The 14,711-nt window shown below is 39.9% G+C and overlaps 1 protein-coding gene across 1 annotated transcript in view; it reads left to right on the top strand.

Moving 5' to 3' along the window:
- TMEM141 (transmembrane protein 141) overlaps positions 1-14,711 on the top strand; it is a 105,421-nt gene that overhangs the window by 2,266 nt on the left and 88,444 nt on the right. The window contains exon 3 of the mRNA XM_053696081.1: positions 11,865-11,948. Within this exon, the coding sequence (XP_053552056.1) occupies positions 11,865-11,948 (84 nt within the window). The remainder of the gene's footprint in view (positions 1-11,864; positions 11,949-14,711) is intronic.

The raw sequence follows: 14,711 nt of genomic DNA, 5'->3' as shown, positions 1-14,711 counted from the left end.
CTAATCAGAATTACACTTTCATGATTCAGATCGCACATGCAATTTTAAGCAACTTTTTAATTTACTTTTATTATCAATTTGTCTTTGTTCTTTTGGTATCTTTATTTGAATGTAAGCTTAGGAGCTAGCCCATTTCTTTCCAATGGCATGGAGAGTCCACAAATCCATTCTAATTACTAGTGGGAATTCAACTCCTGGCCACCAGGAGGAGGCAACGAACATCCCTGCAAAGCTTTAAGTATCTCTCCTACCTCCCATAAACCCCCAGTCATTCTTTGCCTTGTATATCAGGAGGATGTGCAAAGATGGTGTCTGAAGAAATTTAATCCTTTAATTGGTAATTTCCCTGCAAGCAAGGATTGGGGCAAGCTGTGTCCACATAATCATCTTTAGTAAGAGTTGTGGTGGCTTTTAGCAGTTGGAAGATGGCAAGGTATTCCTTGCTTACCTTCCAACATTTATGCTACCCCTGTATAGAAAACCAGGGTTGGTTACTCTGGTTAATGGGTCCTTTTTTGATATGAGGCTGGCTATGAGAGTGGGACATCTCTTATTGGACCAAGTAATTTTTTACCCTTATAATAAAAGACTGCTAGATTTTTTTTTTGGGGTATGTTTTAGGGCTAGATCGCCCTACGGACTTTCTGTACTTTATTTTATTGGGGAACAGTATTAGTGCCGAGAGCACAGGGTAACTCGCACGCTTTTTCTCTGTGGTGCAGTTGTTTTTCTCTGTTGCAGTCACATGACCGCTCGCCGCTTTTCCACTTACCGCTTTCTCTTACAGCCGACTTGGAGAGTGAAGCGTGTTAGTATTCCCCTACTTCGGAGCAAGTTTGGATCCGGAGGAGACTAGGTGACGATCCTGGTCTTGTGATTATGTTGAATTGGACAGTCACAAGTTTAAAAGAGCAATCCATACTTAGTGGGAGTTGACTTCTGGTTACCGAAGTGGTAAGTTCTCAGCAAGGCTGAGGTTATAGCGGTGTAATTTGTTTAGAGTATATTTCTACTGTAAAGAGGTCTCTTTTCGTTTAAAGGGCCACTTGTTCTTCGTTGCATACTTTTTCTAAATTCTATAAATTCAATGTTGTTGCCTCGGCTAAGGCTTCTTTTGGGAGGAAAGTTCTTCAAGCGGTGGTGCCTTCGGTTTAGGTCCGCCTGTCTTGTTCTTCCTCCCTTCCATTCTGTGTCCTCTAGCTTGGGTATTGGTCCCACTAGTAATTAGAATGGATTTGTGGACTCTCCATGCCATTGGAAAGAAAACAAAATTTATGCTTACCTGATAAATTCTTTTCTTTCCTGGCATGGAGAGTCCATCAACAGCCCAAAATTTATTTTAAGACAGCTTTTGTCATTTTCTAAACCTCAGGCACCTCTATAACCTTTGTGCCCTCTTTTCTTTCCATATTCCTTCAGCTGAATGACTGCTGGGGGTTTATGGGAAGTGGAAGTGATACTTAACAGCTTGCTTACAATTACATGCTCTATCTGAATCATAAAAGTTTAATTTTGACTAGACTATTCCTTTAAGCCAAATGGATGTAGGCACTACATATCACAGTACTTTGCTCAGCATACTGTGTTGAAATAGTACCTACATCCAACACTCTGGCTCATGCTGGGGTCCTCGCTCTTGACTTTGACGGCGAAGACTACAGCCAGGGGCAGGCATCTGCCTTCATATGGTAAGGAAGAACAGATCGTTCACCATATGAAGGCAGATCGCCAATATAGACAGTGACACACTGTCACTCTCTGCATTGGCTTCCGGTGATGCTGTGGGTTGTGTAGGATGGAGGCGGGTGGCATATTGTGGTAGGAAGGGGATTGTTCCCTACACTACAAAAAAAATGTTTGGTGAGGAACAGTAGCAGACCTACTCAACAGAGGGCCCTTATGCAGATTTTTTTTTTTTGAGCCCCTCAAAGGTAACTCAATAGTAATAATACACATGCTGCTTTCTGTAATGATTTTGAATATAGACCTGCAACCTGCACTTATAAAAGGCTCCTCCGCATTAGGATTGTACACATTGTGCACATGCCTATGTATAGACTGGCTGCAAGGGCTCTGAGCACTTGGGCCCTGGTGCAACTGCACCTGCTGCACAATGGTAGTTTTGGTTATAGATTCCCTATGACCTCTAGGGAGAGAGGGGGGGACTGGGGGTTTGAGCCCTTAAACCTATAGAAACCAAACCTGGGTGTTTCCAGTAGGTAGTGCCTTATGCCAAATAATATAGAATTATTACTGAGAAGAGGGACAGAGAAAGTGAAGCATATGCATAAGCTAATGAATATAAGAAAAGACAAACAATCTTAAAATTATGTCCGAGTAGTACTCAGTACACAAAAACCTCCTCTCAAATGTGATACAGTGATCAGTTTGTATCACACTGTCCTGTTGAAACCAAGTGAATATCAGTATCTTTAGCTATATGTTAATACTTGAAAGTATGAGTACCATTTCCATCAATTATATTTGTGATAGTGTGCCTTGTAAGTCTATTTCATTTAACTTGGCCCATTGCATATATTATTATACCAATAAATTGTCCGGCCACTAATGGGGTTATGTGAACGTTTGAGTGTTATCACACTGTGAAAAGGCCTTTATTAGTGATGGCACGCAGATTAATTTTATTCTGTATAAAAAGAAAGAACTTGTAATAAGCACCTATATGTCAGGGTGTTCATACTATTAACATCAGTTCGATAATTGAAAAGATTGTTGCTGCCAGTATTGACAGTTTTACAATGTCTGACATAACATAATTTATGCTTACCTGATAAATTTATTTCTCTTGTAGTGTATCCAGTCCACGGATCATCCATTACTTATGGGATATTAACTCCTCCCCAACAGGAAGTGCAAGAGGATTCACCCAGCAGAGCTGCTATATAGCTCCTCCCCTAACTGCCATTACCAGTCATTCGACCGAAAACATGCAGAGAAAGGAAAACCATAGGGTGCAGTGGTGACTGTAGTTTAATGGAAAAATTACCTGCCTTATAGTGACAGGGCGGGCCGTGGACTGGATACACTACAAGAGAAATAAATTTATCAGGTAAGCATAAATTATGTTTTCTCTTGTTAAGTGTATCCAGTCCACGGATCATCCATTACTTATGGGATACCAATACCAAAGCTAAAGTACACGGATGACGGGAGGGACAGGCAGGCTCTTTATACGGAAGGAACCACTGCCTGAAGAACCTTTCTCCCAAAAACAGCCTCCGAAGAAGCAAAAGTGTCAAATTTGTAAAATTTGGAAAAAGTATGAAGAGAAGACCAAGTTGCAGCCTTGCAAATCTGTTCAACAGAAGCCTCATTCTTAAAGGCCCAAGTGGAAGCCACAGCTCTAGTAGAATGTGCTGTAATTCTTTCAGGAGGCTGCTGTCCAGCAGTCTCATAGGCTAACCGTATTATGCTACGAAGCCAAAAGGAGAGAGAGGTAGCCGCAGCTTTTTGACCTCTCCTCTGACCAGAATAAACGACAAACAGGGAAGACGTTTGTCGAAAATCCTTAGTTGCCTGTAGATAAAATTTCAGGGCACGGACTACATCTAGATTGTGTAGCAGACGTTCCTTTTTCGAAGAAGGATTAGGACACAAAGATGGAACCACAATCTCTTGATTGATATTCCTGTTAGTGACCACCTTAGGTAGGAACCCAGGTTTAGTACGCAGAACTACCTTGTCTGAATGAAAAATCAGATAAGGAGAATCACAATGTAAGGCAGATAACTCAGAGACTCTTCGAGCCGAGGAAATCGCCATTAAAAACAGAACTTTCCAAGATAACAACTTGATATCAATGGAATGAAGGGGTTCAAACGGAACCCCCTGTAAAACATTAAGAACTAAGTTCAAACTCCATGGTGGAGCAACAGTTTTAAACACAGGCTTGATCCTAGCTAAAGCCTGACAAAAAGCTTGAACGTCCGGAACTTCTAACAGACGTTTGTGTAAAAGAATGGACAGAGCTGAAATCTGTCCCTTTAAGGAACTAGCGGATAAACCCTTTTCTAAACCTTCTTGTAGAAAAGACAATATCCTCGGAATCCTAACCTTACTCCATGAGTAACTCTTGGATTCGCACCAATATAAGTATTTGCGCCATATCTTATGGTAAATCTTTCTGGTAACAGGCTTCCTAGCCTGTATTAAGGTATCAATAACTGACTCAGAAAAACCACGTTTTGATAAAATCAAGCGTTCAATTTCCAAGCAGTCAGCTTCAGAGAAATTAGATTTTGATGTTTGAAGGGACCCTGGATCAGAAGGTCCTGTTTCAGAGGTAGCGACCAAGGTGGACAGGATGACATGTCCACTAGATCTGCATACCAAGTCCTGCGTGGCCATGCAGGCGCTATTAGAATCACTGATGCTCTCTCCTGTTTGATTCTGGCAATCAATCGAGGAAGCATCGGGAAGGGTGGAAACACATAAGCCATCCCGAAGGTCCAAGGTGCTGTCAAAGCATCTATCAGAACCGCTCCCGGATCCCTGGATCTGGACCCGTAACGAGGAAGCTTGGCGTTCTGTCGAGACGCCATGAGATCTATCTCTGGTTTGCCCCAACGTCAAAGTATTTGGGCAAAGACCTCCGGATGAAGTTCCCACTCCCCCGGATGAAAAGTCTGACGACTTAAGAAATCCGCCTCCCAGTTCTCCACTCCCGGGATGTGGATTGCTGACAGGTGGCAAGAGTGAGACTCTGCCCAGCGAATTATCTTTGATACTTCCATCATTGCTAGGGAGCTTCTTGTCCCTCCCTGATGGTTGATGTAAGCTACAGTCGTGATGTTGTCCGACTGAAACCTGATGAACCCCCGAGTTGTTAACTGGGGCCAAGCCAGAAGGGCATTGAGAACTGCTCTCAATTCCAGAATGTTTATTGGTAGGAGACTCTCCTCCTGATTCCATTGTCCCTGAGCCTTCAGAGAATTCCAGACAGCGCCCCAACCTAGTAGGCTGGCGTCTGTTGTTACAATTGTCCAGTCCGGCCTGCTGAATGGCATCCCCCTGGACAGATGTGGCCGAGAAAGCCACCATAGAAGAGAATTTCTGGTCTCTTGATCCAGATTCAGAGTAGGGGACAAGTCTGAGTAATCCCCATTCCACTGACTTAGCATGCACAATTGCAGCGGTCTGAGATGTAGGCGTGCAAAGGGTACTATGTCCATTGCTGCTACCATTAAGCCGATCACCTCCATGCATTGAGCTACTGAGGTGTTGAATGGAATGAAGGACACGGCATGCATTTTGAAGCTTTGTTAACCTGTCTTCTGTCAGGTAAATCTTCATTTCTACAGAATCTATAAGAGTCCCCAAGAAGGGAACTCTTGTGAGTGGAAAGAGAGAACTCTTCTTTTCGTTCACCTTCCATCCATGCGACCTTAGAAATGCCAGTACTAACTCTGTATGAGACTTGGCAGTTTGAAAGCTTGAAGCTTGTATCAGAATGTCGTCTAGGTACGGAGCTACCGCAATTCCTCGCGGTCTTAGTACCGCCAGAAGAGCACCCAGAACCTTTGTGAAGATTCTCTGAGCCGTAGCCAATCCGAATGGAAGAGCTACAAACTGGTAATGCCTGTCTAGAAAGGCAAACCTTAGATACCGGTAATGATCTTTGTGAATCGGTATGTGAAGGTAAGCATCCTTTAAATCCACTGTGGTCATGTACTGACCCTTTTGGATCATGGGTAAAATTGTCCGAATAGTTTCCATTTTGAACGATGGAACTCTTAGGAATTTGTTTAGGATCTTTAAAACCAAGATTGGCCTGAAAGTTCCCTCTTTTTTGGGAACCACAAACAGATTTGAGTAAAACCCTTGTCCTTGTTCCGACCGCGGAACCGGATGGATCACTCCCATTAATAAAAGATCTTGTACGCAGCGTAGAAACGCCTCTTTCTTTATTTGGTTTGTTGACAACCTTGACAGATGAAATCTCCCTCTTGGGGGAGAGAATTTGAAGTCTAGAAGGTATCCCTGAGATATGATCTCTAACGCCCAGGGATCCTGGACATCTCTTGCCCAAGCCTGGGCGAAGAGAGAAAGTCTGCCCCCCACTAGATCCGTTCCCGGATCGGGGGCCCTCGATTCATGCTGTCTTAGGGGCAGCAGCAGGTTTCCTGGCCTGCTTGCCCTTGTTCCAGGACTGGTTAGGTCTCCAGCCTTGTCTGTAGCGAGCAACAGCTCCTTCCTGTTTTGGTGCAGAGGAAGTTGATGCTGCTCCTGCTTTGAAATTACGAAAGGAACGAAAATTAGACTGTCTAGCCTTAGGTTTGGCTCTGTCTTGAGGCAGGGCATGGCCTTTACCTCCTGTAATGTCAGCGATAATTTCTTTCAACCCGGGCCCGAATAAGGTCTGCCCTTTGAAAGGTATATTAAGCAATTTAGATTTAGAAGTAACGTCAGCTGACCAGGATTTTAGCCACAGTGCTCTGCGTGCCTGAATGGCGAATCCGGAATTCTTAGCCGTAAGTTTAGTTAAATGTACTACGGCATCTGAAATAAATGAGTTAGCTAACTTAAGGGCTTTAAGCTTGTGTGTAATCTCATCTAATGGAGCTGATTCAAGTGTCTCTTCCAGAGACTCAAACCAAAATGCTGCTGCAGCCGTGACAGGCGCAATGCATGCAAGAGGTTGCAATATAAAACCTTGTTGAACAAACATTTTCTTAAGGTAACCCTCTAACTTTTTATCCATTGGATCTGAAAAGGCACAGCTATCCTCCACCGGGATAGTGGTACGCTTAGCTAAAGTAGAAACTGCTCCCTCCACCTTAGGGACCGTTTGCCATAAGTCCCGTGTGGTGGCGTCTATTGGAAACATCTTTCTAAATATCGGAGGGGGTGAGAACGGCACACCGGGTCTATCCCACTCCTTAGTAACAATTTCAGTAAGTCTCTTAGGTATAGGAAAAACGTCAGTACTCGCCGGTACCGCAAAATATTTATCCAACCTACACATTTTCTCTGGTATTGCAACTGTGTTACAATCATTCAGAGCCGCTAACACCTCCCCTAGTAATACACAGAGGTTTTCCAGCTTAAATTTAAAATTTGAAATATCTGAATCCAGTTTGTTTGGATCAGAACCGTCACCCGCAGAATGAAGCTCTCCGTCCTCATGTTCTGCAAATTGTGACGCAGTGTCTGACATGGCCCTAATATTATCAGCGCACTCTGTTCTCACCCCAGAGTGATCACGCTTACCTCTTAGTTCTGGTAATTTAGCCAAAACTTCAGTCATAACAGTAGCCATATCCTGTAATGTGATTTGTAATGGCCACCCAGATGTACTCGGCGCTACAATATCACGCACCTCCCGAGCGGGAGATGCAGGTACTGACACGTGAGGCGAGTTAGTCAGCATAACTCTCCCCTCGTTGTTTGGTGAAATATGTTCAATTTGTACAGATTGACTTTTATTTAAAGTAGCATCAATACAGTTAGTACATAAATTTCTATTGGGCTCCACTTTGGCTTTAGCACATATAGCACAGATATCTTCCTCTGAATCAGACATGTTTAACACACTAGCAAATAAACTAGCAACTTGGAAATACTTTTCAAGTAATTTACTATAATATGAAAACGTACTGTGCCTATAAGAAGCACAGAAAAAGTTATGACAGTTGAAAATTAATAAACTGAAAAGTTATAGCATCAAATCTTTGTAAAAAACACAATTTTAGCAAAGGATTGCTCCCATTAGCAAAGGATAACTAACCCTGATAGCAGAAAAAAAATACAGAAATAAAGTTTTGAAGACCCCTGAGTTCTGTAGAGATGAACCGGATCATGCAGGGAAGACAATAAACTTCTGACTGAATTTTTTGATGCGTAGCAAAAGTGCCAAAAAAGGCCCCTCCCCCTCACACATAACAGTGAGAGAGATCAGTAAACTGTCATAAATTAAATAAAACGACTGCCAAGTGGAAAAAAATAGTGCCCAAAACATTTTTTCACCCAGTACCTCAGAAAATTAAACGATTTTACATGCCAGCAAAAAACGTTTAACATTAATAAATTGAGTGTTATTAAAAAGCCTGTTGCTAGTCCCTGCAAATTAGGCTAAAGTTTTATGCATACAGTATAATTCCAGTGAAGTGCCATTCCCCAGAATACTGAAGTGTAAAATATACATACATGACAGCCTGATACCAGTTGCTGCTACTGCATTTAAGGCTGAGTTTACATTATATCGGTATGGCAGAATTTTCTCATCAATTCCATTGTCAGAAAATAATAAGCTGCTACATACCTCTTTGCAGATTAATCTGCCCGCTGTCCCCTGATCTGAAGTTTACCTCTCCTCAGATGGCCGAGAAACAGCAATATGATCTTAACTACTCCGGCTAAAATCATAGAAAAACTCAGGTAGATTCTTCTTCAAATTCTACCAGAGAAGGAATAACACACTCCGGTGCTATTATAAAATAACAAACTTTTGATTGAAGGTATGAAACTAAGTATAATCACCACAGTCCTCTCACACATCCTATCTATTCGTTGGGTGCAAGAGAATGACTGGTAATGGCAGTTAGGGGAGGAGCTATATAGCAGCTCTGCTGGGTGAATCCTCTTGCACTTCCTGTTGGGGAGGAGTTAATATCCCATAAGTAATGGATGATCCGTGGACTGGATACACTTAACAAGAGAAATATTGTTTAATGTGAATCTACCCCAGTTAGTCATGCATTAGATTGTGCTATTTGCATTGTTTTTAACCTGATGAATATAATTATTCCAGGTGAGCATGGGATTCTGAGGTAGTCCAGAGTCTAATAACACTGTGCAGGCTCATATAGAGTGATAACCCATTGAAAGATAACAATCTATTGTAAGGCTTTTGATGGCCTAAGTCAATTTAACTAGGGCTATAATATCGCTGAAACGAGCAGGCACTAGTAATATTTGCTATAAAGAGTATTATCAGAGAATAATGGCACTCAAAATCGTCTGTCTATAGCGACTGCTTGCACTTGAGCATATTGCTCCAACAATTAAAGCATACTTCAATACCATTAAAGCCTATAGTCGCTAAGTCAGATTAAAAAAGTTTTTTTAACTATGAAGAGTTTAAGCAAAAGGTGCCTAAAAGAGGCCAACAATTAATCTAATTTCAACGGACTGTATGAGAGGAGCAGTGCTAACGCCTGACGCGCGTTTCGCAACTGCTTTTTCAGAGGCGTCCGGTCCGACCGCCACACACTACTTTTAAAGGACCATCAGCCAATCACATGGCTGATTACATTTTTTGCAGATTCTGTCAACCTATCGGCTATTTTCTATCATCTTGCGGTGTCATGATGACACGGTAGCGTCATCGTCAGCTGTAGCCTATCAGACTCGGGGGTGTGTTTGCTGACGTTATCCAATAGATTGCTCATATAGTGTTTATATTTATGTGTCAAACTAATCTAGCGTGTATATTGGGTGATCAACGATAGTTACCACTACCACATATGTGTACTATCTATTACAAAGCAGATATTTGAGCATATATTTATCGATCCTTATATGATATTTGTATATTGTGTTTCAAACAATTCTATCATATATATTAAAAGGTCAGACGTTACTTATGACTTTCATAGGTGTATACTATCTATTCATAGCGATTGTTTGAACAGTTGTTTCTGAACACTGGTAATGTGTATTCCGTAATTACTGAAAAAAGTGGGCCCTTATATTGTTGCACTGTTATATTTATACAGCGCTTTTTAAAAACCCTTTGGCTAGATTTATGAGGTGCATGTCATTCTGTTGCACCGTGTGTATAAGATGTTCAACATTAATAGCGATTTCCTGATGCATGTTTATGATATTCAATGCATAGCAGTGTCATACTGTGTTTACATTATCATGCCATTTTTGCATTTAGACTGTATGAGAGATATAGATTTAATGATTTGGTCCGATATTTATGTCCTTGTATGGTTTAATACGTGGTGCTATTGTAGCACAGTCTCACTACCAGTGATGTATATTCTTTCATGAATGACATGGTTGAACATTGTATTTATGTTCATTATCATGGAGAATTCCTTATCATAATTGGTTGGTTATATTTTAAGGATTGAATATAATCAAACATGATGTTTGAAGCTATGCAAAGTAAATATATTGCATGTTTTAATACCCCAATAGATAGTGTCCATTACAAAATGTCTATTGGTTATTTGTAGTTCAACATATATTCCGTATATCGTTTAAAACTTGGGCCAGACAAATATATGCCAATGAATAGATTCTTAACACTTATACAGTGTGATACAAACTGATCACTGTATCACATTTGAGAGGAGGTTTTTGTGTACCGAGTACTACTCAGACACAATTTTAAGATTGTTTGTCTGTTCTTATAATCACTAGTGGAATTCTCCACTCTTTTTTAAATGATTATTGATATAAAAGTTAAGTTTTAATAAACACACGACACACCACACAATCAATATAGTATTGGTTTTTGCCCCGCCAAGTGTGCCCTATATGCTTCACTTTCTCTGCCCTCTTCTCAGTAATAATGGTAGTTTTGCCTCTGGTGAGGGAGGGGGAGAGATGGTTTCCCTATTGTACAGAAACGGAGGGGGAACCTATTATCAATTGTTTGGGAGCGTGAGGGGGGATCACTACATAAAAAATAATTTATGAAAAATACTGTAAACTGGGTACTGGCAGACAGCTTCATTACGATGATACTAGTTGGGGGAGGGGGGTAAGAGAGCTGTTTCGGAGGGATCAGTTTGCTGGGAGGTGTCAGGTGGGAGGGTAATACCTACACTACATAGGATTCAGTGAGCTCCGTGGCAAAGATGCTGATTGGTGACCAAACATCACCCATGGAAAAAGAGTACAGCAAGGGTCGCAGGTTCAAAACAACATGTAAGTAACATTATAATAAAATAACTATTTATAAACATTAGCTGTACCAAAAAATATTTAACATGATTCTATCAGAGTGTAAGTAGCAAATAAGCTAAGATAACTATCACTTTAATGTTTTTAACCAATAAAATGTTATAAAACATATAATACATAATATATATTAAATCTTGACATTTGTTTAACATTCTCCATGTCAAGAGAATGGCCTGCAGGCATCATATCTACCATAATGGTCAAATGTCACTCTTCAGACCATCTTGAAAATGTTCTTAGTCACACTGTGTACTTAAGCTTATTTTGGTTATAATAAAGTTGTTAAAATTATGTTGGTTTAAATAAAGTTTTTTTTGTTCTTGATTTTGAAACTATTAGGCAGTGGATGTATGTGTACAGTCAATCTGTGGTAGAGAAGCTCATTGGTTCTTAAGTAAGATTCCCTCAGCTCTATACATGCACCACAAGCATTGGAACCATTGTTTTGGTTTTTGTTTTTGTTTGGGTTTTTTTTGGAGGGGGGAAATCTACACACAAAAAGAAAAACAGTAATATATATTAAAGGGATACGAAACCCAAACATACCATTTAAAAAAAAAAAAGATTCCATTTTACTTCTATTATCAAATGTGCTTAATTTTTATAATTTTCTGTGTTGAAGAGATACCTAGGTAGGCAATTGGAGCACTACACGGCAGGAAATAGTGCTGCCCTCTAGTTTTCTTACAAACTTGCTGCCATATATTGCTCCAGAAATGGCCGGCTTCTAAGAATACATCTCGGCCTTTCAACAAAAGATACCAAGAGAATGAAGAACATTTGATAATAGAAGTAAATTAGAAAGATGTTTAAAATAACATGCTCTGTCTGAATCATGAAAGAGAAAAATGTGGGTTTCATATCTCTTTTAAAATGTTAAATTCTAATTACAACAAAATATGAATTGAATGTTTCTTTAACAGGTTCAGGCGCTGCATTCATTGTACAGAAGCTGTTAAACACAAAGCTGCCCTATCCCCTGCAATGGAGTGTTCTTGTATCTGTAGGTAAGGTTAACACTATACCAGCGACCGTTTGGAAATACTTGGTGGGATGACCATAAGCAGAATCAGACTCTTCCCATCATCTATCATTGTATCATTCTTGTAGAGTGTTGTATTAGTTGTTGCTATGCAACACATCAATGGCAGTCACTCCTCATACTCTCTCTCTATTACTTGTATTCCTGACCAACTTCTATATAACTTTGATTCAGAGATCTCTCTCTCTCTCTCTCTCTCTCTCTCTCTCTCTTCCTCTCTTTCACTTTCTCCTCTCTTTCACTTTAACCTTCTCACTCTTTTACTTTCACCTTCTCACTCTTTTACTTTCACCTTCTCACTCTTTTACTTTCACCTTCTCACTCTTTTACTTTCACCTTCTCACTCTTTTACTTTCACCGTCTCACTCTCTTTTACTTTCACCTTCTCACTCTTTTACTTTCACCTTCTCACTCTCTTTTACTTTCACCTTCTCACTCTCTTTTACTTTCACCTTCTCTCTCTCTTTTACTTTCTCCTCTCTCATAGAAACATAGATATTGACGGCAGATAAGAGCCATAGGCCCAGCAAGTCTGTCCGATATTACCTAACAGTATAAACTTATCTAGTTCATAGGATAGCCTTATGCTTGTCCCATGCATTTTTAAAGTCCCCCACAGTGTTTGTCGCTACTACCTCTAGAGGAAGTTTATTCCATAAATCAATCACTCTTTCTGTAAAGAAGTGCTTCCTCAAATTACTCCTGAATCTACTACCCTTTAGCTTGAGCTCATGACCCCTTGTTCTTGAATTTTCCATTTTATGTAAAATACCCACAGCCTCAGTTTTACTAAACCCTTTAATGTACTTGAAAGTTGCTATCATATCACCTTTCCCTTCTCTCCTCTAAGCTATACATATTTAGGTCATTGAGCCTATCCTGGTAAGTTTTATTTTTTAGACCATGTACCATTTTGGTAGCCCTCTTTTGCACAGATTCAAGTTTGTTAATATCCTTCTGAAGATATGGCCTCCAGAACTGCACACAATACTCAAGATGAGGCCTAACTAATGATCTATAAAGTGGCATAAGAACCTTACTATTTCTGCTGCAAATACCTCTACCAATACATCTAAGCATTCTGCTAGCCTTACTCGCTGCATTACTACATTGTTTACTAATTTTTAAATCATCTGAAATAATAATTCCCAAGTCCTGTTCCTCATCTGTAACAGTCAGTAAAGTGTCATTGAGTCTGTAATTAACATTTGGATTTTTCTTCCCTAAATGCATTATTTTACATTTTGCTGTGTTAAACTTTAGATCCCAGTCGTTTGTCCAATGCTCCAATTGTTGTATATCACTTCTCATTTTGTCTACCCCCCCCCTGGAACATCCACTCTGTTACAAATTTTTGTATCATCTGCAAAGAGACATACTTTCCCCTGTAGCCCTTTGCTGATATCGCAGATAAATATGTTAAACAAAACAGGCCCCAGAACTGACCCCTGAGGAACACCACTAGTAACAGCCCCCTCTGCTGAATGAACTCCATTTACTAAGACACTTTGTTTTCTGTCCTTAAGCCAGCATTCCACCCAGTTCACAATTTTCGAATCTAGACCAAGGAGATACAGTTTGTGAATTAGTTTATTGTGTGGGACGGTGTCAAATGCTTTGCTGAAATCTAGATATGGTACATCAACTGCTCCACTCTTGTCTAATACTTTTGTTACATAATCAAAAAAGTAAATTAGATTAGTCTGACATGATCTCCCTGAAGTAAAACCATGCTGATTTTGGTCCTCTAAATTGTTTGTCTTTATGTAAGTCATAATTCTTTCTTTTAAGAGGCTTTCCATTAATTTCCCTACTACTGAAGTTAAACTAACTGGCCTGTAGTTGCCAGATTCTTCTCTACTGCCCTTTTTATGAAGAGGTATTACATTTGCTATTCTTCAATCATCTGGGACAGCTCCTGTTAATAGTGACTGATTAAACAGATCAGTTAATGGGACAGTTAGCACTGATCGAAGTTCTTTTAAAACCCTTGGATGAATATTATCAGGACCCACTGCCTTTTTAACATTTATTTTTGATAATGCTAACAAAACCTCATCCTCTGTAAAAAGATTACTGTTAAAGGTAAGGTAAAGTTGATAACACTACTTAACGCTATGTGTGCTATTATAAAAAAAAAAACATAAGTTTCATTCATCAATTTTAAATTATCAAGCCGAAATATAGCTTTATCTACCTTTCAAACATTGTCCTGTGTCTAATCTTTCGTCCGCCCGACATTTTCCTTGATTTGATTGACACCAGCTTGCTCGATAAATATCCAATCCGCTGTTTCCCCTACAGGGGTTTAGCCCGGCAATTCTGACGTCAGTCGCCGATTGTGCGCATGCGCTGGACTCGACTCAACCCACTCCAGTCTGAGCTCGTTCGCGAGTAGCGCATGCGCATTGCTAGCGGTGTAGCGATCGCTTAGTTTTCATTCATTGTATCCATTTGTAAGATCGCGCCGCTGGGTAAGATATCAAGCTCCTTCTGTCTCAAAAGAACCGCAATGTAAAAACTGACTATCGTTTGCGCAAACATAATGTTTTTATCAAAATTTGTTTGTCAATCTTACTAATTTAGCCAAATATGATATTACTAATATATTAAAAATGGGTAATATAAATTTTTAAATAGATGATAATAATAAAAATGCACTTTTCTTATTTTAGATTTTGCTTATGCAAAGTAACACAACGATAATTCTTTAGATTTCAATTGAATA

This window comes from Bombina bombina, chromosome 12, assembly GCF_027579735.1.
Source record: "Bombina bombina isolate aBomBom1 chromosome 12, aBomBom1.pri, whole genome shotgun sequence".
NCBI classification, from domain to species: Eukaryota; Metazoa; Chordata; class Amphibia; order Anura; family Bombinatoridae; genus Bombina; species Bombina bombina.
This window is presented reverse-complemented; position numbering and strand designations above follow the sequence as displayed.